This window comes from Talpa occidentalis, unplaced genomic scaffold (genome assembly GCF_014898055.3).
Source record: "Talpa occidentalis isolate TD23 unplaced genomic scaffold, MPIMG_talOcc4v2.1, whole genome shotgun sequence".
Taxonomy (NCBI): domain Eukaryota; kingdom Metazoa; phylum Chordata; class Mammalia; order Eulipotyphla; family Talpidae; genus Talpa; species Talpa occidentalis.
Window position 1 is genome coordinate 36,587,361 of NW_026555331.1, and position 17,547 is coordinate 36,604,907.

The 17,547-nt window shown below is 34.3% G+C and overlaps 1 protein-coding gene across 3 annotated transcripts in view; it reads left to right on the plus strand.

Moving 5' to 3' along the window:
- The window catches only part of TRIQK (triple QxxK/R motif containing), a 62,046-nt gene that overhangs the window by 27,193 nt on the left and 17,306 nt on the right, over window positions 1-17,547 (plus strand). For 2 of the 3 annotated variants that reach the window (XM_054692115.1, XM_037504240.2), the window contains one exon: window positions 11,988-12,069. In XM_054692115.1, coding sequence (XP_054548090.1) covers window positions 11,988-12,069 — 82 coding nt within the window. The remainder of the gene's footprint in view (window positions 1-11,987; window positions 12,070-17,547) is intronic. The other variant, XM_037504245.2, reaches the window with a different exon arrangement.

Here is a 17,547-nt window from a genome sequence, read left to right on the forward strand (position 1 = left end):
CTCCCAGAATACCCCTTTGATATTTACACAGAGTTCAGAATTAAAAAAAAAAAATTCCATGGGTCCCAGCTACCACAACACTCTCCTCCCCCAGTGAGTACTGTTGTTGATGGTACATGCAAGGCAGCTTTTTGTCTATTCTGGGCAGTATAAATTTAATGTGTTGTTTTCAAGTATGTCATGTGTCCAGATGCCACAACAATCTGTGCATTAAAAAGACATTAAAATAAAAGTAAGCAAAATATTTGTGGGTATTTTTTGGTGACGGCCAGGGAATTTGTGATACAATTATGTTTGAATCAAATACTTCTATAAAGTTTTAGGAAAAGCAAGTACGTTGTTTTCTTAGAGCAGTTGTAAACATTTTATAATATAGGTTTATAATGCCCCCTTCCCCTCACCATTTCCCCCATACCCACTTTTTTTCCATATTATCTATTTCTGTTAATGACATCACCATCTGTCTACTCCATATTTTGCCAAGTATGGTCCATGAACCACCTGAGTTTGAAAATCCTGGCAGAGGGTGGTGTTTATTTAAAATGCAGCTTCCTTGGCCTCTCCCCCGACCTTGCTGAATGATAATCTCTGAAGAATAAAACTCGGGATTCTGCATTTTAACTTATCACTCACAGGTAAAAGCACAGTTATCTTCAGCTTTTCCTCTGCCTCCTCTTACCCCCGAACCTGGCCGTTCTCAAATTCTGAAAGTTAAACATTAAATGTCATTTCCTTCTGGTCTCTGTATTGTTCTCTTAGTGGATTGTCTTTGGAATAGATTTAGTTTTGGTTTTTTTTTTTTAGCTTATTAATTATCTTCAAATTTCCTAGTCTTTCAAATCTTATTAAAAATTGACTGATTTGGACACTTCATTGCCCAATATTTTATGATTTCTTGTTGATCCAGGAAATGGCTGTAATATCAACTAATCATTAAAAGCTCCCATAATTGTCATACTGCCCTATCCAGATCTCCAACACAGACACTGAAGAATCTCACAGCCCCTGCTTGTGTCTCACATCTTGTGTCTAGCAGTGTTTCCCAAGTGCTAGCACACAGAATTACCACCTATGAGTTTGTTAGAAAGAACAGAAATTCGGGCCTTCCTGGTGGTGCAGGTGGTTGAGCGCAGTACTGTGAAGCTGTCCGCAGGCTCTGCAGTGTGGGTTCGATCCCTGCCAGCCGGGGAGATGGGAGATGGAGCTGCAGACCTCTCCTGTCTCGCCCGCTGCTCTCCTCAGCAGTATATTTCGTCAGTCTGCCTGTTCTTTTCCCCGCTCTGTCTCTGGTGAATCCTCTCACCCTCCCACACATCTGGCCTGTACCTGGGTTCTTGTATAAATAAATAAAAAAATCTTAAAAAAAAAAATAAGTTCTCCAATATGAGTGTCATAGCAATCATAGGGGAAGTAAAAAGAAAAAAAAAAGAACTTAACCCTTGAGATTCTGGTTTGATAGGACCCAGGAATCTTCATTTTAAGGAGCATTTTAGGCAACTGATGGTGACGCATGGGCCATAGTGTGACAATTGCTCACGAGGGCCTCTAGTCACTCCTGGTGAATCAGGGTGCCTGACTTCACTCTTGAGACCCAAGTTTTTCCTCTGAGAGGCTTAGTTCCCACCATCTGAACATTCCCAGAGGGACTGAGATCTCCTCATATGACCCAGGCACAGCTGACTCCTGAGTGACCTGAGTACTCATTGCAGCTGTCACATGAGCTTTGCATATGCTAGTTCAACACAGTATACATTCCTGCTATCTTTATTCTCTTTCCAAGATGACCCATTTGGACTTTTGTCCTCCTCTAAACACTTAATGTCTATAGTGTGCCGTGGTTTGTTTATTCTTTTTCTTGAACTAGACTCCTGCTGTTCCCTTCTCTTCCTGTGTTTTTCTTTATATCCCTTTGGAAGCTCATCCATCCTGAAGCATTTAAATGATTATTCCTTTCACCTGTTGACATTAATTGAACTCTGATTCTTCAGATAGGCACCATTTCTCTGAAGTCTTCTTAGGTAGAGACTGTTCTTTTTTTTTTAAGATTTATTTATTTATGCAAGAACTGGGGTACAGTCAGAGGCGTGGGAGGGCGAGAGAATTCACCAGAGACAGAGCGGAGAGCAGAACAGGCAGACGGACCTAAGACACTGCTGAGGGGAGCAGCAGGCGAGGCAGGTCTGCCACAACATGTGGGTTTCTCCCTGGCCGGCCGGAATCGAACCTGTGTTGCAGAGGCTGTGGACAGCTGCAGAGGCTGTGGACAGCTTTGCAGCACGGCGCTCAACCCACTGTGCCACCGGGGAGGCTCCGACACAGTTCTTTCTTTAAGTCACCCCTGTATCTCTGGATCAAGAAGTTGGTTGGTATCTTTTTATTTTTTATTGCAACTTCCTGATTATTTACTTTTCCATGCATATGAAAACAAAAAAGACAAACAACACCTGGAGCTCTTATTTGACTACGGTGTGCTCTATCTTTCTTTTTTGCTGTTACCTATGGATATCCAGGTCACTCCCCAGCCTTTACAACATAGTCTTTCTTTCTTCCCTATTCCAAATCCCGCCACTGTTCTGGGTGCCTTCACTATTCACATACATGCTCTCTATATTATCTGGTCTCTCATTTTCTTGACTTCTTTGCATAATGTTTTCCTGTCATGTTAGTTACCCTAGATCATAATCCATTCTATCTCAATAATGCAGTCAGTCACTTCACAATTTCTGTTAGTAACCTATAATTTTTCTCTAGTGAATATTCCTCTAGTTCTTTTACTTCCAGTGCTTTGGTTATTTGACCTGATCCAAAAGTCCATATTTCACTTCCTTTCTCTAGCTTTATTTTCCATGGTGCATTACTCCACCTACTTTTTATGCTAGCCCATGCTTCTTTGTCCTACTGTCTTTCTGTCATCCCTGCCAGGAAAACCTAAACTTTGCTAATCCAGCTGTTCACTCCTTTCCTATGCCAACACTGAGAAGCTGAGCACTCAAAAAAAAAAAATATATATATATATATATATTTAATCATGTAGGTCAGTGTTATGTTAGATTTATGGCTCCAGAATTCATTTGATCACTTAGTGTTTCATTGGTCTTGTTCTCCGCAGATGAGTTTCCTTCTCTCCACAACATCAATTCCAATCACTAGACTCAACTATCTGAAATTTCCATCTACCATCTCACTCTTAGGAGATAACTTTGGCTCTTACTTCATAATATAATTAGACCTCCCAAATAGCATTCCCTCTACTTTGGGGCATCACACCTCAAACTCTTTGTGTATTTATACACACCCATTTTTCCTCTTTACTGCTTAAGAAAAGAAGTAGTCTGTGATTATTCTTTCAAGTGTGCACTGAATTCTGTCTCTTCCTATCTACTTAAAAACCTCAGTCATTTTTTACTACCTTTCCTGTAGCTCACCCCCTCATATTCTACTACTCTTTCCAATTACTATTTAGACAGACTAGAATTCTTTTCTTTTTTTGAAACAAACCCTCAAAAGTGAGACAAAGCAAAACGACAAAAAAGCCTTGTTCAACCTCAATTATTCTACTTACTTTCTCTTTCTTACTTATTTTGTTGTAGATTTTTCTATACTTTGCTTCTCTGCTTTCTCACCTCTTATTATTTCCTGAGCTCTTAAGAAGTAAGTGTTTCCATACATGTGCCAGGGAAAGAGCCAGGACCACCATTGTCAAATGATTTTACATTTATACATTACAGATAAAACTAATGAATGCCCATTTGACATAGACACAAAGGAATTATTATATTACTTCTTTCTCTCAGCATTGTAATTTTGAGATTTATCTACATTGGTGCATATTGTCAGTAGTTGTTAGGCTTGGTAATATTACTCCGTGTGAATACACCAGTTTGTCAGTTCTTCTATTCATCAGCATTGGGGCTGTTTACAGTTTTTGACTATTATAATGAAAGCCTCTGAATATACTTATACAAAGGTTTTTTTGTGACCACATGTATTAATCTCTCTTACATATCCATCTAGGAGTGTGATTACTTTTGTATTCCAGCAAATATTGCTGCAACAAATGTATGTCCTTAGAGGGGACCAATTTTTCCCTCCATAAAGATTACAGTTGTTTTAGCAGTATTTGTTGATACCATACTCGTTTTATTTCTATAGTTTGTTTGAAGAGTGGCTACAACAACTAATATTCCTTTTCTAGAATCTGAAATTTTAGAATTGTGCAACTATCCTTTAGTTATTTTTTGAATATTTGTATTGAATTGGCAAGTGATCAGGATTTTAGAAGTCATTTTTTCGCATATTCAAGTTTTTAAGCATTCTTTCTGCACCCTAACCTACAGGCAGGCTGATAAAGGCCTAGGAGAGCAAGAAACAGCAATGCAGGGGAAGGGTCTGCCCCAATTGGGGTCTGCCCCAATCTGCTGCTGGGGGCTGATACAACTATCCCCAGGAGCATAGAAGAAGGGGGAGTGACTTAGTAACTGCTGCCTGGATTGATCAACCAGCATCCCAGGAGCATTTACACAGTACACTCCAGGCCTCCTGCTCACTCCCTCCATTTGAGCCAGGAGTACCACATATTCCCTTTCAGTTTTTCCATGGAGTCTGCCTGCCCAGACCTCTCCCCAGGTGTAGTACCTCTAAATAAAGTTTGCTTTGCTTTGCTAGACATGGTTTTGAATTCTTTTATGGTCATAGTCAAGGACCAAGGAACCCCCAAATGCAGAAACTCCTAGGAATCTGGAACATCCCCCCAAATCTGGAAACATCACTAGTAGGGTAGTATGGAGAGGACGTTTAAAGTCAATTGCAATGTGAGTAAATTTATGAAAATGTGAACAAGTTTATCAGTTTCATGGAATTAAAAGATGAATTTGATAATACAATGGAACAGTGAATAGGGAACAAATGACAAAATTGGATCATTAGTGGTTCTTCATATTAAGGCTTTTTGCTGTATCTAGGAAATGGTTGCTCATTTGGATGACTTATATATGTCATTTACATGAACAACTTTGAAGTTTTAAAAAAATTACTTTGGAAATAATGAATGTACCTTAAGATCAGGGACAAGTTATCTTTTTTATTTACTGTTTTATTCATTCCTAACATCTAGCAGGAGTATGTATTTTCATGATGTTTCTCAATTTTGACCCAGTCAAAATGAAGTAATTTTTTTCTGACTATTTATAAGTTCATACTTAAGTAAGGGCTTTTCTTTTTAGCCTTAAAACTGAGATGATTATTTTTTTCTGTGGTCATGGGTTGAATTTTTTTAATAACCTGTGTTTTGATCTGTATTTAAATGTCACAGTCTGGATTGAATGCTTTTTCTGGAAGCAGAGACATATGTGAAGGCTTCACGTTTCTTATTTCTTTACTTGTTCATTCTGGATTTCATAAAAAAGGTATAAGTGAGCAATAAAATGAGTTGGATGGAATACAATTGCATTTATATAACACTACCTTTGTTTGTTTTTAAAGGTCACTTTTTCGTCTAAAAAATACATGTGGCAAAATTGTTCTGCAAAATTCTGATTAAGAAAGAATACTAAATACAAAAACACTATCTTTAATCTTAAAAGTCTTAAAGAGTATAAAAATTTAATTTAATAAAAAATTATGAATTATTTCAATATGCAATTTAGGCATTAAATAAAATTAGCATTTTTTTCTTCCTTAAATATGTATTAAGTTTCGAGAATGTTAGAAACTTCTCTGATGATTTAATCTAAAATCATTCCTACAGCAAAATTCATAAATAATAAATATTATCTTATTAATCCATATTTTAGTTTTGCTGGGTCTCAGAGCAAGATAGTTCCTCAGGGAATGCAGTGTTCTTTATAAAAGAAGGTGATGAGATGTAATCTCTAAGGAATTAAATTGTGAAAACAATCTTGGTATTGTACATGCTAATATAAATCTGTTATTCCCTTTCCGCATCTATCACAACACATTTTAAATTGTGGCTGATCTTGTATGCAAATAGCTGTCTTATTAGAAATTGCGGCTGTATGTGCTAATGTCTCCCTGGATTTCTTGGGAGTTTGCTATCTAACCATCAAAGCAATAGAAGTGAATGATGATTAATGCAAGGTTTTGAAGAACAAAGAAAAGTCAGAACATTTTAGAGGTTCTAGATGTCTGAGGTATTGACAGCTTGCACCATACAGATGAATGAGTCTCTTTAGGTTATTTAAAAAAGTCTGTTTGTTTATTAGGAAAGTAAATTTTTCCCACCTTCTTTTGCTTGTTTCAGATAATAAAATATGAGTCATTTGTATATGTATAAGTTCTATAGCTTCTTTTGTTTCAACATTTTGATGAATGTTATTTTGCTTTTTAAGGAGACACTATAATAATTTCAAAGACTAAAGTTTAAATTTTTGAAATTTTGAGTAAGTATTACAAATCATAAGATTATTAGGAACAAAAAATTAAAATCATTTCTTCTTTAATGTATCTCCTTGGTTAAAATTCTTTTAAAGTTTTTATATTCACTGGTTATCAGACACTTCTGTGTCTGTTCATAGCACATAGGCCTTTGTAAAAATTTAGATTCCTAGGTACCTTTATCTTTATTTAAAGTGCATTTTAAAATAAATAAAATCCAGTTGATTTTAATGAAAAGATATTCTCTACCTATCCCTTACTTTTTAAATTTATTACAGATAATGAAAGAATAAAACACTGACCTCTAAAGTGTTGTGTCTTTGTGTCTACTAGTTTTTTTAAATTTTTTTATTCATTTTTCATTTTTAAACAATATTTGCTTTCCCCCACCCCCTCAGGTGTAGTCCCCATAGAGTTTCCTTCACCAATGCACCCGTGCACCATCACCTCAGTCCCCTGTGCTCCTCCCTCCCTCCCTCTGATCCCTCTCCTTCCTCTGCAGTATGTCTCTGATTTATAATTGTACATTTTTACTTTGTTGTGTATTGTACTGTTATTTTTCTTTTACCCAGATATCTTATTTGATTCTCCTATATTCTTGCTATAAGTGAAACCAGCCGATCTTTTTCTTTTTCCTTCTGGCTTATTTCACTGAGCATAATTCCTTCTAGCTCCATGCACGTTGCTGTGAATGGCATGAGTTTATCTTTTTTGATTGCTGTATTATATTCCATTGTGTATATATGCCACATCTTTTTGATCCAGTCATCTATTTTTGGGCATTTGGGTTGTTTCCAGGTTTTATCTATTGGAAATAGTGTGCAACAAACATAGGGGTACAGGTGTTCTTTGGAATCACTGTTTTTGTGTCCTTTGGGTAGATTCCAATCCCTTTGGAATTGCCGGGTCGTATTGTAGCTCCATTTTCAGTAGACTAAGGAACCTCCAGACAGCTTTCCATAATGGTTGGATCAGTTTGCACTCCCACCAGCAATGTAGGAGAGTTCCTTTTTCACCACATCCTCGCCAACATTTGCTGTTGCTTGTTTTTTTGATACGTGCCATTCTTACTGGTGTAAGGTGGTATCACAATGTGGTTTTAATTTGCATTTCCCTGATTATAAGGGATGTTGAACATTTTTTTCATATGCCTGTTGGCCATTTGCATTTCCTCTTTGGAGAAATGTCTTTTAAGTTCTTCTGCCCATTTCTTGACTGGATTGTTTATTTTGTTTTTGTTGAGTCATTGGGCTATTAGTTTAAATGACCAAAAAGGAATTGGAGGAAGCATAGTGAGTGACCATTTGGTGGAAATTCTTAGTATATTGCTTAAAATGCTAAACATTTTTCATAAAGGCAAACAGAAAACTACCTTGAAGAGGGAATAATGTATTAGTGCTTATTCATTAAACTAAATTCTCTGTGAAAATGGAGTGATGTCTTTTCTAGAATCACACAATCAAGTTTAAAATAACTTCACTATACTTTAAAATTAACAAATGCAAAACACTATACAAATGAATTTGTACATGAATAAATTGTATTTATTGTCATTTTTGTGGTGCTTGTATTAACAGAGTTATTTTTAATGTTATGAATTAGCAAATGAAAGTATAGGATGAATTGATGCCTTGGTTTTATTCTGAAAAAAATTTTTTTAAAGATTTATTTATTTTTATACCAGAGCTGGGATACAGGCCAGAGGTATGGGAGGGTGAGAGGATTCACCAGAGACAGAGCGGGAGCAGAACAGACAGATGACAGAAATACACTGCTGAGAGGGGAGCAGTGGGCACGACAGGAGAGGTCTGCCACACCATGTGGGATTCTCGCCAGCCGGCGGGGATCAAACTGGCACTGCAGAGGCTGCAGACAGCTTCACAGCGCAGTGCTCAAACCACTGCGCCACCTGGGAGGCCCTCATTCTGAAATTTTAAGGATATGTTAACTTAAATGTAATGATTATGTGATTTATGAGAGATAGTTTATTTGACATTTTGTCTTTGTATATCCCCAGTTAATACATAAGTATTAAATCTGAAGATTAATGTGAGTAGAAAATAGATTTTTAGCTAAACTTACAGTTTTCATATACATAATTAGAAATTATTAATTTGGGAATGCCTCTTACAGTATTGAGTGAGATCATTGTTAGCATTGCCTTATTTGTGTGGCCATATATAGAGATAGATAAACAGTGCATTTTGAACTAAATAAATTTCAAATACATATGACATTTGAGACCCTTACTAATGCTCACTAGGAAAATTACAGTTTGATGATTGCATTAATTTGTATGGAGACACCTATACATATTTGTTTTAGTTTGAGTGGTACTACTGAATGTAACAGAGATCCCAAAATGTCTAAAGGTTCAAGTGATACAGATTTATTTGTTATTCTCCCAGTAGCATGAAAGAGGAAAACAAATTAGAAAACAAGTTGAATAACAAGTTGAATAATTCTGTTCCATATAGTCATTCAGGATTCAGGCTGTCGTAGGCTCTGCCATCTTCTCATAATATTTCCACTGTCCTTCTGGAAGTTATTTCCCTTTCAGCCAATGAATACATATAAAAAGTTTTTCTAAGTTAATTCTAGTAGGAGTAAATATTTTGGTTACCTTCTCACAACTAGTATCAAAGGAAACTGGAAAATGTAGTCAAATATGCCTAGGAAGAAAAAGAGGACATGTATTTGAGTGAACAGAAGGTAACAGTTTTTCCCATAGTCTGCTTTTCTGGTCATGGAATAACCATGCACATTCTTTTTCCTGCTCCCTATTTAGGAGGATGGTAAAATTCCACACTTAACTATATCCAGTACTGTTAACACATGACCAAGACATCCAGGGAGGGACCCCAAACTTTTAAGGGGTGTGTGCTCTAAAAGGGGCTCAGCATGTGCCACACAAAGGCAAAGGGGCAGACTCTTGGTGTGAAAGATCTATAACAGAATTGGTGTGCATAGAAAGAGTAGAAAAGAAAGATTGTTCCTATTAATAGTTTCCCAGTAAAACTCCCCAAATTACCCATCCCCTCCTTGGGAAGTGCTCACTCAAACAGAGTGGGCCTAAAGTAAGACCCAAAAGCCTTCTGCAAGTATAAGGCACCTTTTTTTCCCCTTCATTTGTTTATTACTTTATTCTACTTCCATTGTTTTTTTTTAATTTTTTTTATATTCCCCATACAATTGCACCCCCCTTATTTTGACCCCAATTCCTCCTTTCCCCACACCCCCATAGTGTGTCTCTGGTTTATAGTTGTTTATTGATTTTAATTTTTTTCTTTCTTATAGTTATTCTTTTTCCTGGTCCCTTATTTAGGTTTTCTAGATTCCTGCTATAAGTGAGACCATCTGGTATTTATCTTTTTCTTTTTGGCTTATTTCTCTGAGCATGATCCCTTCCAGCTAAGGCACCTTTTGATGGGGCAACATAAAGGAGCAAAAGGGGCCAAGCAAATCTGGGACAAAAAGAGATTTGATTTGCAAAAATACAAATCAAAGTACCTATCAAGATAATGGCTACCCCTGTCTCTGCCAAGGACAGTCTCTTCATATATTTCTCACCCATATGTCTCTTTCAAGAGTCTTTACATGTCTATCCACCTCATGTCTCCTTCAAAGTCCCTTCAAGTCCCTGGGTGCAAATCAAAGCCGGAGAAGCAAGAGCCCAAGAGCCTACCTGCCTTCTATGTTACATATTCAGCTCCACCTCTGGTTACCAGTAGCTCCCCTGCTCAGAAAGTCAGGTGGATGGCACACTGGGGTTTGTAGTCCAAGGTAGCTGCATGTAAGAGGGCTGGGTAAAATGGTACCTCCTCTTTTCTGTAACAGTACAGTGTCAAGGATCTCAAGTCAATCCACAGTCCTCCCTCTCAAGTTGCACTGTGACTCCTTGATGTTTATAGACTATGAAATTTACCTACTCTTTGCATGTCATCAAGCCCCTAGTAAATAATGGCGAACAAAGGATGTCTGTAGATTGTAGATCTGCAATAATCATCCCCATTTAGAAAGGGAAGACTGGGAAGAAGCCTGGGAAACACACAGGAGTCATTGGTTCATTGTGATGATGAAACCTGCTGCACAGGAAACCACTGAGAAAGCCCATTGTACTGACAGTAGAGGTTTCTTGTTTAAATCCTAGTTATGATCTTTTAGAGAAATTCCCTTGTCCATTGTTCTCTATGGTTCTGCCATCTGGATAGTTCTCCTTCCTGGTCACATATGAAATGGATATTACAAATCTGCAGTTTGTCTTCCTTGGGGGCTACTCCTCTGGTTTAAGTTTAGAGGCCTAAACTTGATTTTCATTTAGATTTTTTTCAGAAGAAGTTTCTGTTTTCCTTTTCAATACTGCTCCTCAGGTTTTAGAAGCCTTCTTGTCATTTCTATTAGATTCATATGCTTGTCATCAGACTGCAGTTTTTTTCCTAGACAGTTCTCAAAGCAGCTTTCTTTCTTTCTATGCTGCAGAACTCCTCCACTTTTCTGTATGTACCCAATAGCAGTTTTCTCCAGGTTATCTGAAACAATAGGTATAGGTAGAAAAAGTTGCATCCTTTACTGTACTTTGTCTCTCTCTTTTTTTTAACGAAAAAATCTTGATGGGTTTCTGTGCCCCCACGACCATTGTTTTTAAGTCTTTTTCAATTTTATTTTCTGTATTGTTTTCCAGAAGTACACTTTTCTAACCTTGTGTGTCCCCAAATTACTGGACTCTGTATTTGCTTATATTTTTGCTGACCTCATCTTTATCTTAAAGCTCCTTACTAGGACTGGTGAGGAACAACTTCCAGCCACTACTCTGGCCTATATATAATAAATAGACTCCCGCTATTGTGTGATGAATCCATCACAACAGAATTTATTTTTCATAACAGTAAACTACTAAAATGGTAAACAAGTAGAGCCAATTGGAAGGAGAAAGAGAATGAAGGAATCTACATGGGAGTTTCTTTTGCTTGTTCTGGAAATGACATCACTTCCATCTATACTCTATTGACAAGAATTTGACAGCATGCTTGAATTCAGGCTGGGAAATGTAGTTTAACTCAGTTAGGAAGTAAAGGAGAATATGGATTTTGCTAAGTTGTCGTCTTTGTCACAGTATTTAACTTAAAATAATAGGACATATATTTATGTTACATATGTCATGTTTTTTAAGACAGAATCTAAGCTAAAATTCCAAACTTTAGCCTTTACTTTTTGTGTGACATAGTAGGTAATTGGAAAGAAATATGCTGCCTAAAGCAAGCCTACAGCCCTAACCCATCTGAGTAAATAGCACATGGTTTTCACATTTACACACAATGCTCTCTAACAGTGTGATTTAATTGAGCATTGATAATACTTGATAAAATGAATGTTACCAAGAACAAATGATTGGAAAATTTAATTACCAGCAATTGTATCCTTAATAATTTATTTGAAAGAATTTTGTGTTCTTTACTGATATCTAATGGGAATAAGTCAAAGGCACTTTTTCCCACTGCTTTTAAAAATGAATTTTATGGAATAAATTATTCCTGGTTTGTAGATAGTCCTTTTGATTTTTAGGACTTCATCATAATTATTTTCTTTCTTTGCAGCAGGCATTTTGGAGATCAAAGATGGGTAGAAAAGATGCTTCCACTATAAAACTTCCTGTTGATCAGTACAGAAAGCAAATTGGTAAGCAAGAATTCCCTTTGATACATTCCTGTGAATTAAGATAAAGAAAAAAGCAATTATGTGTAATATTAAGAAAGTAACTTTTCTCTAATACATGTGATTGACAAAATCTAAATAATGAAGAACTGTATAGAGTTTTTAAAAAAACAAAACTAAGTGTATCAGCTTACCAATGAAGATATACTTTGTATACTTGTGATTTTTCAGCATCTTCTAATTTTATTAATAAAACCAAAAATAAATCTTACTGTTTTTATTTTCAGGGTAAATGTTCTCATTTAGTTAGTAATTTTAATATTATCATCTATTAGATAATTTTTATCTGTAAAAGCCTTTTATTCTATTGACTTTTAATAGCAATAATTTGTTGACCTCAGAATTTTCCATTAAAATTTTAATATAGTAAGTTGTTGGATGAGAGAAAAGTCTACTCATCAGTACTAAAGATAGCAGGATACTCATTGTTTTAGAACAGTTTGTAAACTAAGGTGTTGCATGGCTATGAGATATGTATACTTTGCAAATACAGATATGTATACTTTGCAAATAATAGAACAAATTATAATAAGAGCTGAGATGTACTTACTTTTATTGACGTCTTTAAAGAATAACTCACTGAAGTCCTAATATTCTCTCACATATACTATGTGGTGTATTTTATATATATATATATTTATATATATATAAATATATTATTCTTCCCAAAATGAGATGGGGACAAAAAAGCAACTAGATTTATCTTGGAGAGATGCTTCAGTCTCGATAATAAAAAATAATAATTACAAATAAATGAATGGTGTATCATAATGTTTTCTTAAATATTAAAGTTTTTAGTAAGTTACTTTGAAATGCTAGTGAGCTTTCATGTAGTGGCATTATGTACAATGTCCTCTTGCTGTTAAATTTCATTTATTTACCTAACTTTGGTTTTTCACTAACTACATTTGGTAAAACCAGTGTCTTTTTTTGAATAATGATTTTAATGTTTATTTATTATCCACCCAAAGTTTTGTCTTTTCAATTATGTACTAAGTGACACTGGTTAATGGTTTTCACAAAAATTCTTCTTAATGTTATTCTTTGCTCAAGTAAGACTGAAAGGCTGAACTTATAAATATAAAATGAACATTTGATTATCATAGCATCGTCTTGAAATATGGAGTAAACTAGGATTGTATACCATCTTACTTTCAAGGTATGAAATGAATAAAAACAACATTCTGAAATGTTACTGACTGCAAGGGAAAAGAAGTTGCTTTGGATCTCATCATTTCTTCAGAAATAGTATTTTAAAAATAGATGGTTGGGATTGGCTAATATTACATATATTTTAGAGTGATAAATTATTTAAAAATTGAAAAAAGAATTTTAAAACATTTAACATAATTAAAATATTTTATAAACAGGCATTATTAAACATACCAGGCAAAGTAATATTTACAAGTGCTAGTTAAATCATATAAAATTATAAGTAGTTTACTTGTAAATCTGTATTTTTTTAATATAATAGATGTAGCTAGTAATTATTAGGGATATCCTGCCAGACATATCTTGTTTTATCCTAACAGTGGTCACATGAAATAGGAGCTATTGCTATCTACAGTAATACAGCTCAGGAAAACTCAGCATATATGGGTTAAAGAACTTTCCCAAGATTCAACAAGTAGTGTGTGTGTGTGTATATATATGTATATATGTATGTATATATATGTGTGTATATATGTATGTATATATATATGTATGTATACACATATTGTCTATATGTGTGTATATATATTTATATACACACACACATACACACACATACTTACACACATATATGCACAATGGAATATTACTCAGCTATAAAAAATTAAAATCTTGCCATTTTAACAAGATGTATGAAAATTGAGGGGATTATGCTAAGTGAAGTAAGTCAAATGGAGAAAGACAAATGTGGTATGATTGCACTCATATGTGGAAATAAAGAAACAAAGTAAACAAAACAAAAAGGAACTCTTAGATTCTGACAACATAATGGTGGCAATCAGAGAGGAAGGAGAATGAGGGGGTGGGTAAATTAGATAAAGAGGGTCAATTGTATGGTAGTGGATGAAAACAGATTTTCAGTGGAGACCATACTGTAGTATATGTGTGCACTTGTTCTTTGTCCTCTCACATGAACTTGAAAATTAACTTTATATATTCATGAAAAAGGCAATCGGTGGTCAAAGTGGATTCTACTGGATTTGCAAATTACTTTGTAGGAGAATTTATGAAATTCATGTCAGTTTTGTCTTTTTGAAATGATTATATAGTTGGCATATCCATGGTTTCATTATTTTGTTTATAAATTAAACAGAAGTGCTATATAACTTAATTTTTGTTATTATTGTGAATAAATATTACAAAAGTATATTTTGTAATAGGGTTTGTTTTTATATAGACATATTACTGGGTTTTAATTATTAATCTTGAATTAAGCAACCAACTACATCACACAAGGTTAATTTTGTTAATCCAATAGTCATTTCATTTGGGTATATTTTTATTTCCTCTTTTTAAGGTTTTTCTTTTGAATGTTTTTTAGCTCTAATATAATGTGGACAATTATTTTTATTTAGTAAAAAGAAAAAGTGACTTGGGATTTGGTGTGCTACTTCATCTAGGGATCTTATCTTTCTTAAATTCTGAAAGAAACACTGCCTTTGATTTTTTTTTGAATAATTACTTTCCCCCTTTTCTCTAGTCTCTTCTTCTGAAATCCCTATTATATGAATTGTTACATTATAATATCATTATCTATTAAAATCACTCTTATATTTTTTTCTTTATTTATCTCTATCCCATTCTGGGTTTATTATTTCTAAGACCTATTTTCCCTTTGATTAATTGTTCACAAATTAATTCTCTATCTCTCTCCATTTATTCCTATGTCTAACTTGTACCCATAATATATGATTTCAATGATCGTTTTTGTCATGTTTACAAGGTCTACTTGATCATTAAAAAAAAAATCATTCTTTTTTAAAGTTCTCTTCCTTTGTTTTTCCCCCCTTTAAATATTTGAAAAGCAGTTTCATAAATTCTCTCAGATGCTTCCTCTCTATTCTTTCTTTTTATATAATCAATTTTCCCTTGTATTATATTGGCTTATTCTGCTTCATGCTGTTTTCTTGTTTCTTTATTTTTCATCCCTTTGTGTTTTATAGTTTTGTGTGTGTTCAATTTCAGTTTGGGGTTGTTTGTTTCTGTTCTGTTTTCTCCCTCTGTGAGAATCCCAGCACCTTAAATTGTGAAATATTCTTGCAGAGCAATGTTCACTTATTCATCGACAGTAGGGATTTCATAGATTTGTGGACTATTATTACAACCTAGAATTATTTTGGACTTATTTTTTGATGTAGTCTTCTATAGAGTAATTTGACGTCACACTTTGTTCTGGGTCTAATGGGCTTCAGACATGTATTTCTCATCAGAGACACATCTTTCCTTCACATCCAGAGCTTAGAGGAAGCAGAAGGATTGCTTGTTATTTCTCCAAACAAGTGCAAATTATTTTTCTGTCCTCTTTGTATGGGTCAATCCTTTAAAGGCCTAGACTTCATCCATATATCTCAGTTTCAGCTCCTTTCTCACAGTGGCACTTTGTATACAAGTCATTGACCATTTTCTTGACATGTGGAAACAGACACTAACACACCACTCTCTACCTCCAAGCCCAGGGCTACAATAGCACTTTCTTGCTTTGAGTTTTGTCCTGTTCTGGTATTCGGACTTTTATTTCCTTTTGTAATCATAAAATTACATATGTGTATTTATAAATACACACATATAATTTTATGTACACATGTGTATGTATTTATGTGTGTATACATGTATGTATTTACATGTGGAAATACATGTATTAATTACATGTGTGTATATACACACACATTTAGCATAACCGTATAGAATCTGTTTTTTCTTCCTGTTTCTCTGTAGTTATATAAGAGAAGGGTCAACCTCAGCTCAATTTACCATGTTTTCAGAAATGGAAGACTCTGACCATTTTACTTCTTTGATTACACATACCATTTTCCACCACTCTACTTTGTTTTAAATGTTTATTTTTTATTTGTACAGGTTGAAGCTCTCTCCAAATTTATTTTTCTTTGCATCCTACTGATGCTCATAGAAGGTACTAAATAAATAGATGTTAAAATAATCAATACAACAATGTTCCTAATTCTCAGGTAATTAAGATTCTACATACCCTTTGTTAACTTACTCTGTTCATACTTGTCTTAAGTGTTCTATCATTTCTCTTGAAATAATAAGCATTATCTTTAACTTGTAAACTCATTATAATGTGCTGTTATTTTATTTCCCTGCAGTTTTTTGTTTTATCTTCCCAAGATTTTTTGTTGTTGTTGTTTCTGTTGGATTTTATTTCTACATTCAGTGCATTGCACAGGCAAGTACTTAAAAAATGTTTGCTGATTGCTATTTTGCTTTATAATATCTTCCACTTAACTACACTTTCTTCTATACATAAGCTGTTGCTTGGTTAGTGTTTTAAATATGATTTTCTGGGAAATTAATTTATATCTCACAAACAACTTGCCGGTTTATCTTTGTAGCAACTCAAAGCATAGTGCTTATTTCTTAGTACTTGATGTGTTGTTAAATGATGGGGCATTCTTTGTAATGTATGATTAATGTTGAGCTGTTCTGTCCAAACACTGACAATTATCATTGGTTTACATTGCCTTTATAACGTAGTATTAAAAATCTTCATGAGATTATTAAGGATAACTTCACCAGTTTGCTCTCTTTAGCTTATTTCAAAATAATTTTGAGAAAAATCCTTTTTGTGAATTTAACTTTTACAGGCAATGCTTCCTTCTTTTCCTTAAGGAAATATGTGTTACCATTTTGTATGTCTGGCTATATATAAATTACCATCACTATGCCAGTGATAATCCACTGCATCTGTACTTTTTAATTGTGTTTCTGGTTTTATGATTTTCTTTTTACCAAATTGATTAATATTTTAACTACTCTTTGCCTGTGACCATGCCATTTGTGATTTTATTCATTTTACAGCTATCAAAATGCAGGCCTTATTTTTTTTTTTTTATTACATAGCAACTGAGTTTGCTACAGAGTTCCATAAGAAAGACTGTTAACCCTTGCTTTGTAATGAGTTTTCTACATTCATTTGTGGTTTGTCATATAGTAACTAGAATTTTTGTTCATGTGATAGTGGGGAAATTATCTTGTATGCCAAATTGTATTTCTAAATTTTATAAGTAATTTTGCTAATATGAAAAAAGTAAGATTCCAAATAGTGTTTTGCTTTTTGAAGCTGTTGATGAGAAATTATTCTAAAAATGTTGAAGGAAATGTAAAAGTCTTTCTTGTAGATAAGCAAATTTTATTTGTCAGTGTTTTTGGCATGCTGTAAATAACTCATCTTCCAATAATTCATTTGAGTAATTAAATTTAGATTGCAAA